At 45.7% G+C, this 22,140-nt stretch overlaps 1 protein-coding gene across 3 annotated transcripts in view; it reads left to right on the forward strand.

Moving 5' to 3' along the window:
- Nucleotides 1-22,140, forward strand: part of LOC147692969 (protein SSUH2 homolog) — a 459,976-nt gene that overhangs the window by 185,087 nt on the left and 252,749 nt on the right. For all 3 annotated transcript variants that reach the window (XM_086939216.1, XM_086939217.1, XM_086939218.1), the window contains one exon: nucleotides 4,363-4,468. In XM_086939216.1, the coding sequence (XP_086795342.1) occupies nucleotides 4,363-4,468 (106 nt within the window). The remainder of the gene's footprint in view (nucleotides 1-4,362; nucleotides 4,469-22,140) is intronic.

Genomic DNA, 22,140 nt, shown 5'->3' on the forward strand with positions numbered 1-22,140 from the left:
TGAGGATGGATGCAAATGTGAAGACAAGAAAAGGTACATACTTCAATTACACCCTTTATTTTCAGAAATGTGTTCGGGCATATATGCATTTTGCAGAAAGATGGCTAACCTCTTGATCCAAATATATAATGGTGCCTGTGTTTAGTCCCTGTCACTCGTATTTCACCCTCAGAGTTTTCACGAAATATATGTGATCTGTTACACTTGAGGTGAGCTGGTGCTGCAAAGAGACACCACATGACACCATATGTAGAGGTTGTTCAGAAAGATATATGGACTCTAGGAAAAGTACCAAATTCCACTCCATACAATATCAGCAGGAGTACCACCAGGGAATCTGACCACAGTGTCATGCACACCACAGGAAAATTAGAAGCAATTATACAGGCATCCTTCATATTTTGCATAGTCATAGGTGAGCAGTAAGTCACAATTGTAGCCATGGCATCAAAGCCTAAAATGGGACAACCAATATCTGTGTGTTGGGTAGCAAGGGGACAGTTAAGGTAAGAACAGGCTCCCACCAAATGAAGTCCACTCCAAATAACAGAAGTAATTATTGGCTAGACTAATAATTAACTTATTTTTTTAGACCGTTAGCAATGATAAACTAAAGGTAAAACATATAAAATGAGTGGAGGCTGGTCACATGACCTAATCTGAATCTCCCATAAGAGCACACTTCATTTAAAGTTAACCCATCACTAGCCTTACCCACTCAAGGAGCTATCGAGAATGACTGATGATGTGCTATTTGAACACACTTTAACAACTAAGAGTCAGCTGCCTTGATTTTGGGAAATTGTCTGAGGGCCTTATGAGTTTGGTGGTGTGGTTGCAGGACCGCCCGATCCAGCACCGCCAAACCCATGTCTGAACCGCCCACCAGATTAGGAGTTTTCTCCTGTCTGGTGGGCTGTTTTCGGTGTTCCCATGGCGGTGCCTATTTATTAGGCACCGCCATTGTGAAGATCAAAATAGTACCTGCCTGGCATGGACTGCAGCAGTCCATGCCATGCAGGACTGATGTGCATGCACACAGACGGACACATGTTGTGCCCCCCTGTGTGCATCTACATGGCGTGATACATGTAGTACCCCCTTTGTTTCCTTACCACCACACTTTTCATGGTGGTCGCAAGCCATGAAAAGTGTGGCGGTGAGGAAACTCGTAATATGCTTGGCGGCAGCGCAGCAGCCCCTCCAAGCATATTGCAGCCTCAGGACTGCTGCACAACTGCCAGAGAATGGCAGTTCCCTGGCGGTTGCGGGGGTCCCAGGGTGGCCCAACCACCCTAGTCATAATAGGGCGGTCAGGAGACTGCCACCATGAGTCTGGCGGTCCATGGACGGCCAGATTCATTAAGGCCCAAAATCTTTTTTAAATTATAGTGTCCTATTGAGTGGAAAACAAACTTCACAAGACATAGGTGGCCAGATGTTCAACCTAATTTTGCGGTCACAAAGGAGAGTTCAGCTCCTTTGCGACCACGAAAAACGTCAGGCCAATGTACTAACCCTATTTTGCGAATCGCTAATTAATTACTGACTCGCTATTAGGAAGGGGCGTGCCAAGGGTATCCCTTCCTAATAGCGACTCCAACACCCATGTAAGAATGTTTTTTGACTCAATCAATCAATCAGGGGTTTTTAAGCATGCTACTCACCCGTGAGGGTCCCAAGGCGCTGGAGGGAGGGTGGTGGAGGTGCAGCTCCAGATCAGTCAAAGAGCCAGGTCTTGAGGCTCTTCCTGAAGGTGTGCAGAGTGGGGGAGTATCTGATGTTGACTGGGAGTTTGTTCAAGGCCTTAGCTGCGATGTAGGAGACGGCTCTTCCACCTGCTCTGGTTCTGTGGATGCGCGGAGTCCCATCCAGGGCGAGGTCTGCGGAGCGGAGGTTCCTTTTGGGTACGTGAGAGGAGACTCTTTTTGAGGTATTTGGGTCCGATGTTGTGGAGGGATTTGTAGGCGTGGGTTACTCTCTTCTCGATGGGGAGCCAGTGGAGGCTTGCAGGTGCTGGGACATGTGCTCATGTTGTGTGGTTCCGAGGATGAGTCTGGCTGCAGTGTTCTAGATGGTTTGGAGTTTTTGTAGTCGAGACTTGTTGATTCCAGCATAGAGGTCGTTCCGGTAGTCCACTGGTTATGAGTGCGTGGGTGACGGTCTTTCTGCATTCGGGGGGTATTCACTTGAAGGTGTTGCGGAGGATGCAGAGAGAGTTGAAGCAGGTGGAGGTGGCGACATTGATCTGGCAGGTCATGGTGAGGGAGGAGTCTAGAATGATGTCGATATTTCGGGCGTGGTCTGTCGGAGTGGGTGGGTTTTCAAGGGCGGAGGGCCACCAGGTGTTGTCCCAGGCAGTGGAGTAGGGTCCAAGGACGAGGACCTCCATCTTTTCCGAGTTGAGCTTAAGGCAAAGGTTGCTCATCCAGGCTGCAACATCTTTCATTCCTTCCTGGACTGCAATTGCGGTCGCAAAACACTCGCAGTTTACCACCCTTCTCAAATGGGTGGTACAGCACTCGCAAACGGGAAGGGGTCCACAAGGGACCACATGCCCTTTGTGAATGCATGCACAAATATTTTTTAAGGGCAGGCAGTGGTCTCAGGTACCACTGCCTACCTTAAAAATAAAACTGAAAAGTTTCATATTTATTTTTTAAATGCACCCCGTTTTCCTTTAAGGAAAATGGGATGCATTAAAAAAACTGCTTTATTTAAAAGCAGTCCCAGACATGGAGGTCTGCAGACCCCAGCAGGCCACTATCCTTGGGAGTGCCAGCTATTCTCATTGGTCTCAAATTGCGACAGCCTCATTAATATGAATGTGGCATGCAATTTGCCATCCCATTGGGAAAAGCAAACAGTGTCTCAGACACTGTTGTACTTTGGATTTTGTGACTCACAAATTGCGACTCGCTATTTGTCACAATTTGCGACTTGCAAATTCCAATGGTCGTACATCTGGCCCAGGTTTCCTTCCTAGTTGTTGAATGGGCTTGAAAGTCAGTGGTAGTGTTTTGTTTTCTTGTTGAACCTCCCGAGCCAACAGAAATGCTGTAGAATGTGTAAGAACTATGCTGGCCTGGGAGCACAGCTGTGCATCTTTTAAAGATAATTTACAGTACATCAGTTCAACACTGTCAAATCGATGATAATCTGTCGCAGTAGAGCACTGAGGGAAACGGCCATTACAACGCGGCCGTTTCCACGAAAACATTTACCACGCATGCATTACAACGCATGTGTGGTTACAACGACAGCCTTTACCATGCATACCTTTACTAGGAGATACGTAGTAAAGGCATGTGTGGTAAATGCAAAAAATAAAAGGGGGTTTGGGGGAGTTTCCCCCCCAAAAAAAAGAATAAAGCATAGGATTAAAAAGAGGGGTGGGGGGGGTCTGCCCCCCAAAAAAACGAACCTTAAATGCCGAAGCAATCAGCGTCGTTAGAGGGGAAGCTGGAATAAACTTCTGCATCCTCTTTACGAAGTACAAGCAACGTGTCCTACGTAACAAACGAAGATGAAGAAGAGACGAGTTAAAAAGGTAAGGGCAATTTTAGTTTAAAAAAAAAAAAGATTAAGGGTTTAGGGCAGTGGTAATAATAAGGAGTGAGGGCCGGGGTCATGTAACGGGAGAGAAATAACCTTTAAAACGAGTATGCCCTCACCATGCATAAATTTACAACGAAAATCGTTGTAAATCTATGCATGGTAAAGAAAAATTTGTGGTAAAGGTGATGCATGGAAAAGGAATTCCGTGGTAACGCATGCGTGGAAAAGGCATGCGTTGCAACGGAATTCGTAGTAAGACATACAACCAGCACTGATTGCCACAGCTACTGAAAGAGGTTGGCACTGTACTGCACTTTCTTTTAAACTGGTTGCAGGGCAATGCAGAAGGCTCTTGCTTTTATTTGCATGTTTATCCTTCATATTGACCATGACCTACAGGTGAGATGTTAGTGTTAGTGTATAACGAAACATAGTGTATCAGTCTCTCTACAATGAGTTTAAGCTTAGGAGACCTGATTTATTTTAAAATTCCAATGATAGTTATCTAATTGCACTTACAAATAGCACAGAATTTTCATTCTGAACCTCGTGCTTCCACTTTGTCTGACCGGAAACTCTTATCTTTCATGTTTGTCCCTCTCGCCTCACTTTTGTTATGCAGTTGTTGTTGCTCCTGGTGGTTTCTACTGGTGATCTGTGAGCTGACAATGATTTGAGATTATGTGTGGTGTAATTTATTGCTACTCATTTCTCAGGTTTCCTTCCTGTTTTAATCAAGTTCCTTGACACTTTCCTTAGCCTAAACGTGGGCACAGAGTAAGCATTTGTTTTTTAATCCAACAGGAAAAATATTGACTCGCCTTTTGTGACCGACCAGGATTCTGGATTGCCCATGGATCGCTATAAGAAAGTCACGGGAAAGAAGATCTTTGTTGATGAACAGCCTATGGTAACTCTTCCAAAGCTGTATTAACTTATAATTTATGCATTTATTGGAGAAGGCCTTTTAACAGCCAATGGTTACATCACATTTGTTGGAATGGTTTAAAGCATTGGTGGATATGGTAGAAATGAGATGGGATGCAGTAGCCACTGATCGCTAATTGCAATGGTCAGTGGGAAATGGGAACCTGATGCCTGTTGAGTTTATAGAGCAAATAATTCCATATCAGGTTGTTATTGACTAGCAGGCCGAGCTTTAAGGCAGAGAGGGATGGTGTCACAGATTCAAGCAGGAAGGAGATGAGGATGGCTAATGAATCTTGGGCAGCTGTATCAGAAATGTAGACAATGTCGGATTAACAAACTATTCTCTCTGACTGGTCAGTATTTGGGCTATCAAATTGAGGAATACTGATTGAAACAAATGTATTGATTTTTAACCCAACCATTCCCCATTTCGAACATGCTTGATGGGATTTAAAATGTCATCATTGCATACTGGCTTCTAGCTCTGGGACAACAGCAGTCACCTACTGTGCAAGCCTGCAAGTTTTAATGATAACTTTACACATGACGTTATTGGGCATTTTACTTGTATTTCCTTTACTCGCCAGATAACTGAAACATTTTTGTACTGAAATGTCCCAAGTCTTTATTACTTAAAAAAATTCATCCAGGTACTATGTAAAGAGGTGGGCGGTACTCATGGAGTTTCACTCCGCAGAATTCTATGGAGTTATATATAAACTCTGAGAGGTTCCGCGAGTGTGCGGAAATCGGTATGTTGCTCTGCGCTCACTGATTTTGTTCACCGGAAGCTTTTTCCACGCTTTATTATCAGCGCTAACGGCATGATGCGTCGCGCCACAGGGCACTGCTCTTTTACTGCTGCTCGCGTAGATTTTCCACACAAGCGACAGCTTTCTCACCACGAATAGTCGTGACCTGGCTCTTCAACTGAACTGGCTTTCGACTTCACTGCAGAACCCACTCCCAGCACCTTGAGACACTAACGGGTGATTAGCCGTGAGATGTAAGATCCCTGATTGATTGATTAACCTGCCTCAACCCCCCACGTTGACAAAGTGTTGCCGGGCGCCATTCTAGCACCCAGAAGTCGCGCTATGGGATGCCAATCCTCGCTCACCAAATTAATGTTAACAAATCGAATGCTAGAAAAACACCACCATGTGGCAGGTGGCAGAGCTCCACATTACAAACGTAACACAGAGTGGGGAAAACTCCACGAACTACACAGGTGGGGCGGAATTTATCACCCACCACTAATTAGGGATACATTTTATAGGCCAGATGTACCCTGGTGTACAGTTTTCACACAGACAGCTGGCAAAAATGCATTTTAAATAAGGCCCATATTCACAGAGAGTTGATGCAATGCAGGCCAGCAAAGTTGCTGCATTGTGTTATGTGACCTAGAGAGGGCAGAAATGAGCCATATCTACAAAGAAGTGGTGCAGTTCTCCTCTCTTCCTTTGCTGGGGCACTTTCAACAGCCATGCGCCATAGTGCAAGGGTTTCTGAGCTGCGATCACCATCATTTTTGTGCTTCTTGCTGAAGAACTATGGGGCTTATTTGCAAGCCCTTTGCGCCCCAGGTTTGTCACGTTGCATGATGCACCGGAGGCGGAACCTGCTGCCTGATATTTGCAAGAACACATAAAGCCACCCTGTGTGGCTTTACGAGTGCTTGTAAATATCGCCCCTTCTCATGCAATACTTTGTGTGTAAGGGGCATGACATGGGTGCTGCTGTGGGTGTTCCCACGCAACACCCAGGTTTTCTGATGCATTTCCAGATTTACGAGAAATTGGAACCCTGGAAATGCATCCGAATGCTATGCCACCCCTGGGGTGGCGCAGCGAGGCACTACAAGGAGAAATGTTTAAATTTCTCCACGTTTTTTTCCTCTTTCAATGCGTGCTGCATTCTACTACATGTAAGGAAAGAGGAAATAACCTCAATTGATTGTTTATGTTCAGGAAGGTGTCCCTTCCTGCAAAGAAAACATCTCACTACGACAAAGGCATCCTTGCACAATTGGGAAAGGCTCCTGCACCAGCACATGGCAGCTCATTGTGTGCTAGGCCAGGGGAAAGCGCAGGGATTCAACATATTGTTGTAAATACTTCGCATCCCTGTGCTTTGAAAGTGACTCAGTGTGGCACAGCCAAATGGCTTGTGCCACACACTGAGTCACTTTCTGACCTGTTTTTGTTGGCTTTATAACTCAGGACACTTTACCACTGCTGATCAGTGCCAAAGTGCATATGCCCTCCATGTAAATTGTATGTATGGATTGGTGTTTGCATAATTGGCTGATTTGATTTACTTGTCAGTCCCTAGTACAGTGCACTGTGTGTGCCCAATGCATGTAAATCAAATTCTGCTAGTAGGCCTGCAGCACTGATTGTGTTACCCACATAAGCAGCCTCTAAATGTAACCCAATGCCTGCCGTTGCATAACCGGTTTGCAGTCTGGTACTGCCATGTCGACTTAGTAAGTGCACATACTTGCCAGTCCCTAACCTTCCCTTTTCTGATATGTTTGTCACTTCTAAGGTAGGCCCAAGGGACCCCTGTGGGCAAGGCGCAGTGTATGTGAAAGGTAGGGCATGCCCTGGTGTTTGTGGCATGTCCTGCTAGTGTAATACTGCCAATTTTGTTTTTCACACCTGCAAGGCTAGTTGTTCCCATAGGATAGAATTGGAAGTTTGCTTATAACATCTTATAAGCCCAACTACCCCTGGGAACAAGGTAGGGAAATAAAGTTTAGTATGGCTGAACTCATAAGGTTAAAGTGCATCTTTTATTGAGGGTCATTTTTACATTCTGTGTTTAAAAGTACCACTTTTAGAAAGTAGGTAGTTTTTTGCTTAGCCATCCAGTGTGCCTCTGATAGGATGTGTATTGACTGCCTGGCTTTGGAGTGACAGGGGTTGGGGACGTGCAGTGCCTGGTCTGCATTTGGAGTGTTGGGAGGAGTAGCACCTGCACCTGAATAGGGCTGTCCTGCCTTCCACAATGATGGGTCCATCCCACTGTGGTGCGTCTGGAGTCAGGGCTCACACTGACAATGGAGGTTGTTGTGCACTTGCAAAGTGCCCCTCAGAACTAGTTTGGACTGGGCTCAGAGCCCTGGGCCAGGAGAGAACAAAGAGATTTACTGTATAAAAAAGGTGCCCAGACCCCAGACTTTGAGATCACTGCTCAACTAAGGAACCTGCCAGGAAGAAGAATTGGGAAAGCTGGAGGAGGAGTACTGCCCCTGTGATGTGTGCTGTTGTGGTTGGCCTGCAGTGGTTGCTTCTTGGGCAGGGAAAATACTGGCCTGTGCTTTCATCATCCTACTGTTAGAGTTTTCTCCATGGGCTAGTAGAGCTTTCCTCCAGTTGGAAGTCTCAGGGATAGAAAAGACTTCAGAGATGACAAGGAGAACCTTTGCCAAGGAGAAGAGCCGGAGAAGCTGAGGAGGAATACTGCTCCTGTTCTGCTTGCTGTCTGGGGTTGGCCTGCAGCTGGAAAGCAATGCAACAAGAAGCATGAACCATCTGCACCTGTTTCCGATGCATCACTGAAGAAATCGTCACAGCGCCTGCCCGGGGTTCGAGAAATCGCTGGACGCCGCAGCGAGTGCACCGATCTCCAAAGTCCGAGCTCACTGCACCGATTCTGACGCAAGCCCTGCTGTACGGCTGCAAGAACCCATACATCGTCCCGGATCGTCTCATTGCATCGAGGCACCAGGTCTGTTGCATCGTTGTAGGACGCAGTAAGAAACAGACGCATCACCTCCCCAAGCAGTAAGAAACTGATGCATCACCTCCTCTCAGGGAAGGAACCGACGCATCACCTACCATGCGTAGCAGTAAAGAACCAACACATCACCACCCCTGGAGTAAGGAACCGACGCATCACCGTCCCTGCATGTAAGGAACCGACGCATCACCTTTCCTGGGGCCCTCTTTGTTTGTGTGCACGACACATCCAAGGTACTTTGTCTGAAAAGTGTTGCATCTGCAATTTGCTTATTTTTATTACTTTATTGTGGATTTTTGTCTTTTGGTTTTGTTTGGTTTAGATAAAGATTACTTATTTTTCTAAACTGGTGTGGTGTCCATTTGTAGTGTTTTCACTGTATTACTGTATGTGTTCACAAATGCTTTACACACTGCCTTTGATAAAAGCCTGTCTGCTTGAGCCAAGCTACCAAGGGGGTGAGCAGGGGTTATTTTAGAAGTGTATCCCCCTTACCCTGTCCAGGAAGAAGGGTCCCTTCTTGGTCGAAGGTACCTACCTCAGCCAACTAGGGACCCACATTTCTAACAAAGCAATGTTCTCCTTCCATATGTCCTGAAGGATACAGCACACATGCAAAGAGAAGAAAAACAAGGAGAAACAAAAATATTTCTTTTTGTTACACGAGCATCAAAGTGACGCAGGATTTGGGCGCAAATTGTCTAAACATTTTTGCAGATATGGATTTTCATCAAATTCTTTGGGTGGATGCAAAGTAACACAAGGCAGTGCACTACCCTGGCTCGCTTTACTTTTAGTTACAAACCAACGCAAATCACTATTTTGTTTGAATTGTAAATATCATCATGGATTTTGCACCAGGTCTGTGCTAAAAAAAAAACATACAAACGCAGCGGAAAATCTTTTTAAATCTGGGCCTACATTTTCATAAAAGTCACGCTTATTAAACATGGACTAAAAATCCCTATTTTGCCGACCCCTTCTTCAATCTTTGTAATCATGGACTCAAAAGTTCCAGCATGCAAAATGCTTCGTCTGAAACACAAAGATAGGATAAATGTGTCACAGATGGAATGGCCCCTCTTAGTGGGCATATGCAAATCATCTACTTCACATCAAAGAACAAGACACTCGTCAATTACTGGCAAATATTTGTACCGGGTATCTGATTGTGGCTAATAAAATCAAGTTTAAAATGGCAATGTGTTTTTTTAATTGTGGCATTGCAAGGACTTGCATGGAATCCTTAACCCGTTTAGCGCGTCGAACATTCCGCTCCAGTGCGGACGTTCGATCGCGCTAACGGGATTCGGACGTCCAACGGTCGTGCGCAGCACTAGCGAGGTAGTGCACGCGACGACCGTTGGACGTTCGCAGCACGGAAAGTGTTAAAACTCAAAAGTAGTATGTGTCTGTTTTTACATTTATATTTACAAACTAGCATCAGGGGAAGACCATGCTATGGAATACCTCTTATGTTGGATGGATTGCCTATTTCCTTCAAATAACATTAAAATTCTTTGGCATTTTTCAAAATGAACTTCCAAAAAATAGAACTTGGAATCTAATAAGCCCCTCCCCCGCTTTATTTCATTGTCTCCTGCTCATATTTTTATTTTTATTTTATATTTGTCACAATTGTAAATGTATGTAAATGCTTACTTCTTTGATTCGCACATTAAAATAAACGTTCAAGCTATCCTTCTATTGTATGTTCCTTAACCTCCTTTCATGGGCCCTGGAAATAGGGGTGCAGGAGATGCTGCAGCTCCCTCAAAAAAATTTCATGCTGGAGTTCAGAAGGTGAATAAGTAATACACAGGCATTTAAATGACAGAGCTACTACACCAAGTATTAAACATATATGTGTGACAATGTGCTCCAAAATGAGGCAGTAGCCACATACTGCACTGTTTCCACTCTTCTGCCAAATGGACGTGGACTTTTTGCTATGCTTTTTCTTTGTAATATTTGGATTTTTCACAATCTTTATGACTTCATTAATGTAACATGGATTTCCTTAGCTCCACCAGAGTAATGAGACATAGGGGCCCATTAGGATGTCGGGCAGAGTGCCCCGCCAGGCTGGCGGTAGCCACCGCCAGACTGGCGGGGGCAATCCGCCCGACATCCTCACTCGTTTTCCCCCCCGCCATATTAGTATGGCGGGGGGACCTCGGCGGACGGAAAGACCGTCCGCCGCTTTTCCGCCCCGGTCGCCTTGCGGCCGGGGCGGAAAAGGAATAATATGGTGGCGGTGTCTATCAGACACCGCCAGCCATATTATGATGGGCATTTTACAATGCGGTCTTCACTTTGGGGGCCCCCTGCGGGCCCCCAAAGTGAAGGAGGGGTGAGGGGTGAGGGGTGCACACGGGGGTACCTTTGGTACCCCCCTGCATTTGCATATACAATGCGGTAGGCACCCGCTGTGCCTGCCGCATTGTGTATGCAAATGCATACATAAATTTATGGCATTGTGGCGGGCGGTGCAGAGAGCACCGCCCACCACAATGTTATAAATGTAGGATGCGTCCACCAATGTGGGGGCCACATCCTAATACCACCCACGGGACCCCTGCCCTTATGGCGGGCGGTCCCAATTCCCGACAGGATGGCGGGCGGGCAAAGTCTGCCCGCCATCCTAATGACCCCCTTAGTGTGAAATGTTTTATGCTGTTATACTGGGTGGTGATATTTAAGTACATATCATTTATTGTACTCTTATGCTTCTATAATTAAAAAGACATAAGCGTGTTTTCTAGGGTAGGTAGGGAGCGCATGGTGGATGGAATTTGAGGTTTTTTTTCTCCTTCTCCACTCTAGTCCCACTGTATTTCAGCCAATAATGTTTAGAAGGTATGCGTGAATGCAGCAAATTAATTCTCCTAGATATGATTGTACTCTTTTCCTATTTTTTGTCAAAGGTATTTTTATAAAATGTTTACAGCACACATTCTTAGATAGTACCATCCCAGCATCCCTCGCAGGGGAGCAGTATACTTCAACAAAGTTAAAAGTGCTGAACAAGGTTTATTGCCCAGTATTAATCAAACTCTGTCCTCTATGGGTGGCTCAAATGCAGGATACAGTTTCTGAAAGCTATGGAGCTTGGAGCGAGATCTTTTAAGCACAAAATATGGCCAAGCAGATCTACAGGCTTTTCAGCTTCTGTCTGTGACGGTAACTTTCCTACGCCTTCCAACCGGAAGGAGATACATGACGTGAATATAAATCATATACAAACATTTCCCAAATGTGAGATAACGAAAATAAATATCCGGAATAACATCCCCGTACCCACCGCCCACCCCTCCCGTGGTGGGCGGCAACATTCATACAGTGAAGGTAGCTTATGACAATAGAGCTCTTAATTAAAGATGAAAGAGATGACGGGTTCTAATGGTGCCAGGACAAACAGCCAATGGAAGGCCGTCTGAAAGAAAAGTGACTAAGGGGCCCCATTTAAATTCAAAGTTCTCATAGTTATCCCCGAAAATGTCAGACATGCGTTCTAGGCTGAGCAGTTTCCACAGACGAGAGTGACAAAGGGAGATAGCCGGCGCCTCCTTCCTCTTCCAGGCGGCTGCCAAGGTAATCTTAGCTGCTCCAATACAAATCCACTTGATTGTTTTATCAGCACAGGTCTGGTGTTCTAGGGAAGAGTCACGAAGTCCCAAAAGGACGCCCATCATGGTAGTGGGATAGGGTGTCCTAACATGTCCTTTATATGTGCCAGAATTTCTTCCCAGAAGGGGCGGATAGTCGGGCAATCCCATCATATGTGTTAAAAGTCCCCAAGGAGTCCTCACCCTCTCCAACATCTATCGGAGGTGGTGGGGAAGATCTGCCTAAGCTTGGACGGATGCGGGTACCACTCCATCATGATCTCCAAGTGTGCTTCCCTGAGCTCCGTGGAGTGATTGAATCGTATAATGTCAGACCACAAATGTGTCCATTCCTCATTAGAAATACCACGTTGCAGCAAATCTTCCAACATGGACATGTAACGTGGGCGCGGGGAAAGTGTGGTGTGAAGCAGAAAGCCATTAAGGGCCAGATTTACAGAACTAACTTAAGACAAAATCCTAAACTTACTACTTTTGGTATTCACAGAAGTTAGGATTTTGTCTTAAGTTTGTCTTAAGACAAACTTAAGACTAGACAGACTTAAGACAAACGTACAACAAAATCCTAACTTAAGTCTGTCTCAAGTCTGTCTTAAGACAAACCTAAGACAAAATCCTAACTTCTGTGAATACCAAAAGTAGTAAGTTTAGGATTTTGTCTTGTTAGTTCTGTGAATCGGGCCCATATAAAGGAAATCACCCCTTTCATAGAAGTAGTCTTGGTGAGGAAGGCCTCGAATTTTGTAAGAGGCCGGGTGACTGCGTCCCGTACCTGAGGAGTAAGGGCCCAGTGCATCAATTGAGTATAGTGATATCTTTCTATATTTCCTATTTTATAGTCCCGTTTGCAATTATCAAAAGTGGGAGGGTCAAAATTATGGAACAAATGTGTCAAGGCTAGGCAACCCCCTTCCTCCAGGCGTCAAAAGGCCCCTCATGTAGGGCCGGGGGGAATGCTGGGTTGAAGTGGAGCGGTGTAAACAGAGAGGGGAATGAAGTCCACCTATCGTCACCTGTGACTGAGTCCCACACTCTTAGGGTGGTGCGTGTGGGAGTGCTAATGTATGTGTTCTTGGGCCTGTCCTTTCTGGGGCACCAAACCAGATCCTAGATAGTCCTACCAGTCACACTGAGGTCCATATGTAACCAATGTTTATCGGATTCCTGTTTCGACCATTCAACCAAAACTCTCAACTGCACCGCCTTGTCATATAAGTGAATGACTGGGCGGCCAACACCCCCTTCTTTGCAAGAGTGGCGCAGTAGGGAGTAGGAGAAGCGAGCGCGCCCCCTGACAGGTAAAGAGTAGGATCTTATCCTTCACTTTTTGAAGGAAGCCAACCTCCAGTTCTTTAGGTAAGGCCTGAAATAGGTATAGGAGCTTAGGGAGAAGTGCCATTTTCTCAGCATGTATGCGGCCTAAACATGATAGGACTCAGAGTGCCCGGGCTCGGCTCCGGGCAGGCCCAGGGCCAGTGCTATGTTAAAAACAGCCACTGCTATGTTGAACACAGTGAAAACATACACATGCATTAGGGTACATTATGTGTTAGGGTACACCTATGATTGGCATGACCTACCCTATAAGACCCTAGTACATAATAGGGCATGGCAGTTTAGAGGCCAATAGCGTTTGTTGCACTTGCATGTGAGCACTGCTGAGAGCCTGAGGTCATTTTAAAAGCAGCCCTGTGTTGCAGCACTGCTTTTAAAGGTAAATTGTGCGCAACATCGACTTTGGTGGTAGGGGGATAAACTACAATATTGTGGCATTTTAGCTACCCCCAGGGTCTCCCCTAGGGGCGGGGGCTCATGTCATTATAAGGAGGGCCCTTATACAAGATGTTTTATATGACATCGGGAGAGAGAAATTGCTAATTTTTTAACTTCCCCCATTGTAGTAAAGTGCCTCCCATCAACTTTGGTGCTAGGAGAACTGTGGAATAAGGAGCTACACTATTCTTGCATATTCGGGACCCCTAAAGTCTCCCCAAGGTGTCCCAGGGGTGAGGGGTCATGTAACTATAAGCAGGGGGCTTATAAAATATGTTTTATAGCCCTGATGATGGATAAATTGCACACTGCACTTTCTCCATTGTAGATGCTTAGACACATAGGATAGCATGGCAATAGTTTATGAATGCTAGGAATTAAATAAAATACCGTTCAAGGACTTAGGAGAATGGTATTAATAAATCCGACGATATGCCATTGTTGAATTTATCCTAATGTATACAGAAAAGACGTTATGAGACTTTTTGTCTGTAAGCCAAAATTCAGCCTTCCTGCCCTCTTCCCTGATTGGTCAGTGTTAACAAGATTAGCAAGGTTGCTTTGATGAAGTGATAAGTGGCTTACCCCGGGAGAGGCTATCTGGTGGTATGAGCACTGCTACAAAGGAATGCTGAGGCATGGGGGAGAGGTTGTAAAGCATGGAGCTTCAAAGGGGGATAGCACAGGCAGAGAATGCCAGGTCCGTCTACCCACTAGCCCCTCTGACCCGGTCAGAGGGCAGGTTTAAGGTAGGAATTTGCAGATGGTAAGGGGAGGAGAGTTATGGAAATGAGCCATACTGGAGGTTGGTGTAACTAGTTTTTGCTCCTCTGCTAAGTCTTATGCCATAAAGTATTTTGGAGGAATAGTGCTTTCTGGGAGAAGATTATGCCAAACTGTGTAGGAAGTGGTCATGCTCTGGGGTGTTGCCCTGCACTTTATTGGACAGGCCTGCGCTACTGCTTGACCCCAGAGAGCACTGGATACATATCTGAGAGCTGCAGGGCCTTTCAGATCTTCTGCTTGAAACTAAGAGAAGAAGGCTTGCCAAGCTAGAAACTTGATTTGCTCCACCAAGCCCTGCATTCCTGCTGTATTATCTGGAACTACATCCCTTTGGATATACCTTGCTTCAAGAGGAATAAAAAAAGGACACCCGGCAAGCTACAGGTTAACAGAGCTCACCTGAACCATCACCACCAAATATCCCCTGCCTGGAGCACATCCAGTGGATTTGTAAGAGTTTTGTACAGGTGCATTGTGGGAATTCTGGACCCAAACTTTTCAAGGACCATCTTGGAGCTTCCAGACCCTTGGTTTGTGTTATGGACACGTTGGACCCTCAAGAGGAACTGCAGGAAGAGGTTCCAGAACTTTGGAGCAGGTTTGCCAAAAACCATCCATAAGGGGACCGACTCAACCGCAAGAGCCAAGCCGGCTCACTTCAACAGTGAGCCGGCCTGACCTGCTGGTTCATCCAGCTGAAAAGCTCTAGAGGTCCAACTTCCAGCGTTTGACTGAGAGTTCCCTGAAAAGCAAGCCAACAGACTCTCACCTGAACCGGAGTGGTGAAGAGCATCGAGGGACCTTCGCAGACAAAGCTCCGGAAATGTTTCTAAGTTCAAAGGTAAAATCTTGACCAAGGTCTACCGAGATTGGTATCTGAGCAGGGTTCCATCGTGGTTGGCCTGAAACTATGACTTTGTTCCGGTCAAGTGCGATCAGATGTCCCAAAGTAGCGCTATAGGTTTCAAAGTGCTATATAAGGGTAAATATTCCTATCTCTGGTTCCCTAGATTGGATTTTTGTCGTTTTAGCATCACTTTAAAGAAAAAAATATTTCCTATTTCTATAAATTGATGTGGGATTTTTATTGTATGTTGTGTCTTAATTATTTACTGAATTGGTGTTTTTAAATGCTTTACATCTCTGTCGCTTAATTTAAGCCTGCCTTCTCGCAGTCATACTACCAAGATTGAGTATGGGAATGATTTATTGAGACCTATACTGAGCCCTAGACCATGTTCGTGGCCTTATTGCCGGTGGTAGATGTATATTCAGCACTATTAATAATGTGCTTTCCATCAGCAGTCATGTGTGAGCTGCCTAGTATGAGGTTGGGCACTTTACAGAATGTCTTGCTGGCCTCAAAATTCAATCATCATGAGCGTGATGGGGTGGATAGTCAGCTACTTAGCTGAACTGGCAGTTCCATTCATCTGATAAAACACCTTTGCTGCTCTTATGGATGGTCCAACTGCAAATGATTGATGGACGATAATTAACATCCAAAATCTATTCCATTTTGCTCTTGCAACGAATGAGCACAAAGATGATAGAGCAAAACCAAAGGGGGTGATGGACGAAGTGTTAAACATTGCAAGCACTCACACCCAGTCAACTGATCTGGGTTTACTCCATCATCATTCTTTAGCTCACTCTGCCACCCCAGTTCAGACATGGCCATATGCAAATCAGTCTGATCCTATGCCTCATGGGAACAGTCCAGCCCAAACTGCCAAGCCATGTCTTCCCTGGAACGGAAACAAGCAACCTGGGACCAGTTCCTGGCTAATCAGCCGTCATCAACCAGGCTAGCTTGAATCCAGTGGCAAAGAGAGCAAGAGACCCACGTCTGGGCATACCCTGCCAACTTAGGGCGAACAAAGCAAAACCAAAGGGGATGATGGACAGAGTGTTGAACATTGCAAGCACTCACCCCCAATCAACTGATCTGGGTTTAATCCATCATCATTCATTAGCTCACTCTGCCACCCCAGTTCAGACATGGCCATATGCAAATCAGTCTGACCCTGTGCCTCATGGGAACAGTCCAGCCCAAACTGCCAAGCCATGTCTTCCCTTGACCGGAAACAAGTATCCTGGGACCGGTTTCTGGCTAATCAGCCGTCATCAGCCATACTAGTTTGAATCCAGTGGCAAAGTGAGCAAGGGACCCACGTCTGGGCATATCCTGCCAATTTAGGGCGAACAAAGGAAATACAAAGGGGATGATGGACGGAGTGTTGAACATTGCAAGCACTCACGCCCAGTCAACTAATCTGGGTTTAATCCATCATCATTCTTTAGCTCACTCTGCCACCCCAGTTCAGACATGGCCATATGCAAATCTGTCTGACCCTGTGCCTCATGGGAGCAGTCCAGCCCGAATTGCCAATCCATGTCTTCCATGGATCGGAAACAAGCATCCAGGGGCTGGTTTCTGGCTAATCAGCCATCATCATCCCCTTTGGTTTTGGTAAGTTAGCCCTAAGTTGCAATTTACTCGCCACCAGGAAATCTTGTATCCCCTTTTCCAGCCAAACGAGAGCTATCTCCGACAAATAATCTCTTCGGACCTACTCCCCAGGCGCAGCGGGGGATGTGTATAGCCCCCGTATAGTATTCTAGAAATACGTCACGTATCTCTCCAGTATCTGACACTATCCTACCATCTGGTGCCTGAATGCCTGGGATACAAGCCTGTCCGCATACCGGGAGCAGGAGCCGTGCCAAGGTATGGCTCGGCCGATCTCCCTCATCATATCACCTCGCTATGGCATATTTGCTCAAGAAGAGTGTCTCTCATTCCGCTGCATCCCTGAACTCATATAGTCATTTCAATCTGCTGTCCTGATCAATTTTGGCGTTACCTGCGAGATGTTCTTTAACCATAGCCCCCAACTGTTGTTCAATGCGTGATAACGTGCCCCTAAGATCTCTCAGAACCCCGGAGTGTTTCGCAATGCAGAGACCCCGCATATAGGATTTAAATGCTTCTCATAAAACTGCCCATGTCTGGACTGAGCCTGTGTTTAACTCGAAGTACTCTAAGATAGCTGTTCGGAACTCTGTATTGTACACCGCATCCATCAACGCCTGTCCTGGGAACCTTCACTGCCATTCACAACCCTCTGGCCTGGGGAGCCTAACCGTAAGAATTACCGGTAAGTGATCCAAAAGCGTTCTGGGGAGATGCTTATTTTCACGATACCAAGTGGTAAGATTTGGGTAAACAAACCATAGATCCAACCTGGTCCAAGTTTTGTATTATGCGGCATAATGTGTGTAGGTAGTCTCCCCTGGTCGGCAAAATCTTCAAACATCTACTAACTCAATCGATTCGCAGAGCTCTGCTGGGGCGAGATTTTGATCGATACCTTATCACTATTGATCTAAAACCCCGTTCTGGTCGACTGAACCTTTGTTGCCTGTCATTGAGGGAAGAAAGTGCATCTCTTACCAAGTTAGTTCACCCAATAACGGACTCCGCTCTGAAAGATCACAAACAACTTCTAGCTTTCAAAGGTTTATTATATAGTTAGGATAAGCTGCAAGTACAGGCATCTCAGAATGAGATTCACAAGATACACGGGCCCAACTACATACATGTGCTCTCTGAAAACCCTCAGACGAGCAAAGAAGACTACGAGTACAAGTTCTAAGAATAACAAAGCTATAAGCATTGACACGTATTGAGATCTCTCCGTCATTTAAAGTTGGAGGGAAAACACAGGTTAGGCTGTCCCTACCCTGCTCTGGATGGTATCCCTACTTAACAAGGTCTCAACCTATCAAAAGGTGTCAGCGGTGAATGACCCCCTAGGGAAGTCACCCACTCTTAGTCTCTTGGTGAAAACCTATAGTTCTCCAGTCATGACCCCTCTCTGCCTACCCATCCGCTCTCTAAAGGGTCCTCAGGCATCTGCTCTAACTCCACCCAGGGGTGCTGTCCCTAATACAAAACATACAACATCGTTTGAGACGCCCCTCGTGAGACGCCCCTCACGTGGTGTAGCTTCAGGCTTTTTCCATGATGAGGCCTCGTGCGTTAGAGTTGACCTTGCTTCTCAGACTCTTCTCCGGCCCGCTGATACCCCTTAAAACATTCCGGAACCCTCCTCTGTGTCTGTGCCGTCTCCTGAACAAACCTCTATTCATTTCATTTATAATTGGATCCCCCCTTTCTCTTGCAGACAGACATCTGCAGCCAAGATCCCAATTCTCATAGACTTCCAACAAAAGTTTGCAACATTTCTCGGCACAGACCAATACGTGTAAATCAATGTCTATAAACATTTCAGGCCTACAGCATTTCTCATAATGACTATACCATTCAAATCCTTCATTAATTAGTAGCATGTTAATACTCTATTCTATAATTTGGTAAACACATCTATAAAATGTGGCCCATTAATGCTACTACTAAAAGACATTAGTGGAATCCATGTCGTGAAAACAAACACCTTTCCCATCCCTTCCAACTCTGGCCCTGAGGCCTACCACGTTCTACGTTTAACCGCATGCCATCTTACATTTTAGCAGCTACACGACATGGATTCAGGAGTAATCACGTCTAATAAAGTTATATAATTTCACACATTTCTGCATTAGTTCCACTTCTACTTAAATCACTAAGTTAACTGCACATCTCAGAATATAAATGCATATAATATCAGCACTCATGGCATTTCTCTTCATGACTTGTGCTTACTACGTGTAAGTGTGATGTACTTATACATTTAGGTCAGTTTGCGCTCTCTCAGTTCCCCCCTTTGATGACCTCTCGGGGTCATCACTAACACTTAAACTGCAGTGATTGCTAGTGCACCTCGTTTCTGCGTTTCCAGAGCCCTCAGACTCCTGTACTGATTGTCTTGTATGGCAGCTAATCTCTGCAGCTGTTCTCTCTGGGCCCTCTCTGCCCTCCTTGCTCTGTACCATTTGAATACCCTCACCAATCCCCACAACACGATCCCACAGATCAATATTATGATGATAGGTTTCAGTATATACCACACGAAGCTTTTGCCTAATGTGGTGAGCCAACCTCCAGCGTCACTCATTCCATGGCCCACTTTTTCCCAGACATTTTCTCTACTCAGGTCTTCGATCTCCTTGTGAATATCAGTTATGTTCCTAATAACTTTCTCAAGGGGCTTTGAATTGTCTGGAATGTAAGTGCAACATTCCTGGACCTTCAAAGCCTTACAGACTCCGCCCTCTTTTGCTAGTAGGACGTCTAATGCAAGACGATTTTGAAGAACCATGGCCCTTATCGATTGCATCTCTCCTTCCACCAGCATTAAAGACTGAGCAGTGCTGGCAGACAACCTGTCTACGACTGTTGCCAGTCGTCTAATTTTGACATCATTAAGGATTAGACCCAAAAGAGGGAACACAGCTCCAAATACATCTACAACCATTTCTGCATCTCCTATATCTCTCCTTCCTCTCGATGATGTCTTGCCCTCGATGATCTCTAAGTCTTGGGCATGATATATTTTGGGGAAGATAATTGCCAAGTAACATGATCCGTACCAGTTGTCGGGTAGTCTCACGTAGGCATTTCTTCCACATACAAAATACACATTTGGAATCACTTGCATTCCCTTTAGGAAATCCTTAGTATAATATTCTAAATTGAAAGCATGTTCACAGCTGACTTCTCCCACGTATACATTTTCATAATACGTTTTGGCTCGGTGAAGACATAGCTTTCCTCTCTGCGTTCTATCTAAAGCTATTGGACCACTACTACCCTTTCTCTTGTGTGCCTTCTCTTCCTCGGTCCAATCTGTTTTCCATTGTCCTGATTTTTTCAAAATCTTTTGTCTCCTGTATCGATCATCCACCTGCCCTATGAACTTCTTCTCGACTTCTGACACCTTGCATGTCAGATTGTTTCTGCGGGCATGTGAAGTATCTAAGGTAATCCAAGGAATGAAAAACTTGGCCAATCTGTCTTCACTCTTCCAGTAGTCCCATTTGTTCATTTGCTTATAATTTGGGATTTCTGGTAACACTGAATCATAATTGGAGAAATAGTATTCAAAACTATCCCTCCCATAAAATATACTAAGCAATAAGCTACATGTAATGCCATATGTCAGCGGGAGGTGATGATATCGAATGCCTTCATCTACCGACGCCGGCAACTGCATGCAGACATAGCAGTCCTTAACCTCCATGGCATCCACGTATTCATATAAAAGTTTAGCATAAGCATTTGACCTAAAGTCGCCTTGGGACTCATCCACGTGTAACCTGCGAGCTTCTGCAGCTAATAACGCTTTCTCTTGAATGTTTTCCCCTTTCTCACCAGCAACGGTGGGTTTAGGTGTCACTACAGATTTCGCATCGGTTACCTTTGCCTCTTCCTCATGTCCCTTTACATAGGAGACTGTGACTACTAAAACTATTAATATTATCACTCCTACTATTAGTGTGCCTATTATACATTTGGCTCTGCGGTTTGGGGTGCCGGCTTCCATTTTGTCAGACAGTATGGCTCTCTCTTATCTCAGCACAAAGTTCTTCTCTTCTCGTTCCTTTACAGTCTCTTTTACTCCTTTTGTCCTTAGGACCACACAACTGGAAGCTGACAACCTTCTTCGCAAAAAGTCTTTTAAAAGCTTCAACACAGACAACCCTAGCCCTTCTCCGTCAACTTAAGGGAAGGTCCCTAAGATTCTCTGCTTCCTGGGCGCTAGGTAATCTTCTTTTTCTTGCTTATTTACAAAGTCTCTAAGCATCTACAATCAGGCTTGTGCCTGCAGCTTTGACAGCATAGTTCAATATTTCCAAACGAAGAATGTGCTCTTCATGGCTTGTTATCTTTGTACCAAAGTCGGGGAATTGCAATTCTGTGAAAAACATGTGCTTTAACTTGCTGAGGCGGGGAGGGCTGGGGAGTGTGAAAGTTAGTGACCCTTCTGTTTCGACTCCGGGTACTAACAGTTGTACTTCCACTGTGATGATGGGCTCAGAGCTGGACACCACCACCGCTCGTATCCTCCCTGTCTCCTGTTCCAAAGACATTTGTCGCCAGATATGTCCACTCAGGGGTGGCGTATCTTCTGCTAGGCACACGCACTCTTCTTGACCTTCTCAAGTCCGGTGCTTCAGCGCCCTGAGCACCTTCTTCCGGGTCTGAATCCTCTGATATCGGAGGAAGGGTTCTCTCTGGAGTTGACCTCAGGCTAGAGCTCCTTCTTTGTGGCCAATTAGCTTCTCCACGTACCCTTCTACTCCTTCTCCTTCTGGTCTGTTCACGCTCTCTGTCAGACTGGTCAGTGTCCGACTCGTACTCCCAGCTACTTTCTCCTTCAGTAGCGTCGTCTGTTTCGCTGTTGTACTGACCGTCCTCAGCTTGGTCAGACTCGTTCCCTGCTTCTGCTGGCACCTCTACAGCTTGGCTGGCCCCCTCTATGGCTTCTCGGTCCGCAGCTGGACGTCTATCCGAGAGAGGAGCTGTTTCTTCCAGAGGTGCTGGAACCCTCCGCGTATGCGACGCGTGGATCCAATTGGGCAGGCCTCCCACCTTCACAGCAGTGTTCGTGATCAGGATGATCTGGAAGGGCCCACGCCAACGAACATCCAGGCAGCTTCTTCTCACGTGCTTTCGCACAAGCACCCAGTCTCCAGGACACAGGTCGTGGCACAGGTCCTGGCACGACGGAACTTCGGCAGCCTGCACCTGAAGGGACACAGAATGAAT

This window comes from Lissotriton vulgaris, chromosome 9 (assembly GCF_964263255.1).
Source record: "Lissotriton vulgaris chromosome 9, aLisVul1.2, whole genome shotgun sequence".
Classification (NCBI taxonomy): Eukaryota; Metazoa; Chordata; class Amphibia; order Caudata; family Salamandridae; genus Lissotriton; species Lissotriton vulgaris.